The 875-nt window shown below is 47.4% G+C and overlaps 1 protein-coding gene across 1 annotated transcript; it reads right to left on the bottom strand.

Annotated features, from left to right (window-relative positions):
- Window positions 1-8: 8 nt before the first annotated feature.
- Window positions 9-669, bottom strand: LOC112466882 (the record flags this gene model as incomplete). The annotated part of the gene is made up of 1 exon (XM_025035224.1): window positions 9-669. A coding segment is annotated over exon 1 (661 nt), but the record flags the coding sequence as incomplete, so codon positions are not given.
- Window positions 670-875: the final 206 nt, after the last annotated feature.

Below are 875 nucleotides of genomic sequence, written 5' to 3'. Positions count from 1 at the left end.
ACCCATACTTAGATATCGTCCGTCTTCCAAGGCGCGCAGCATCGACAGCTTGTTGATCTCATTCAATACCACGTGAGGCATTCGCCATTGTATCTTGAGTATTTTGATAGTAAGCTCCAACGCGAGACTTGCCACCAGGGAATTGTTGTCGTTGCGCGATCGTATTAAGATCAATTCGTGACGAGCGTTGATCACCACGCGTTTGTAATCCTCACAAAATCCCAGTAACAAGTTGAGCGGTACGCAGAAATTGAAATATCCGTTCGGATTATTATGTGGTTCCCAGCCCGCGTTTCGCAGGATCACGCTTCTGTCGGACGATACCGTAACGTAGTTCTTCAGCGTGCTGGTTATTCCTACGTTTCTGCAACGATCAATCTCCATACCGTCGAGCTCGTATCGAATCTCATCGAACATAAACGCGACGCAATTAGTACCCAATACCACATTATCGACTTGGTCGGCTGCTCTGGTCACCGTCAATGTTCCTTCGATGTAGAGAAAACTTTCGCACGGCAACGTATACAGATCCTGCTGTTGTATGGGTATTCGTATCTCGTCGCTATAATCAAACGTTGTGTTGGCGTACGGGTTGTACGTGTGAGTCTCGATCTTGACAATGCGATCGTCAAAGACCGGCTCGCTTCCGATGTTGAGAATTTCAGTCATCGTTCAGATGTTTCGCACCGCGAATCCCAGAGATTGTAAAAACTTAACGTTTGACGCGTTGAGCTTCTTTCTCGTCGCTTGTTTAACGCCACCGAATGTCGACTTGACGATATCGTCGATCGGTGCAGCCGTAAAGATATTACTGTTATCTGTCGCGTGCTCCGAGTCGTTCAACACTAGCATCTCATATGTGTCGCGCGTACACT

The sequence above is a fragment of the Temnothorax curvispinosus genome, unplaced genomic scaffold (assembly GCF_003070985.1).
Source record: "Temnothorax curvispinosus isolate PA1 unplaced genomic scaffold, ASM307098v1 QBEX01016640.1, whole genome shotgun sequence".
NCBI classification, from domain to species: Eukaryota; Metazoa; Arthropoda; class Insecta; order Hymenoptera; family Formicidae; genus Temnothorax; species Temnothorax curvispinosus.
Note: the sequence above shows the minus strand (reverse complement) of the source record. Positions and strands in the feature narration are given on the sequence as shown.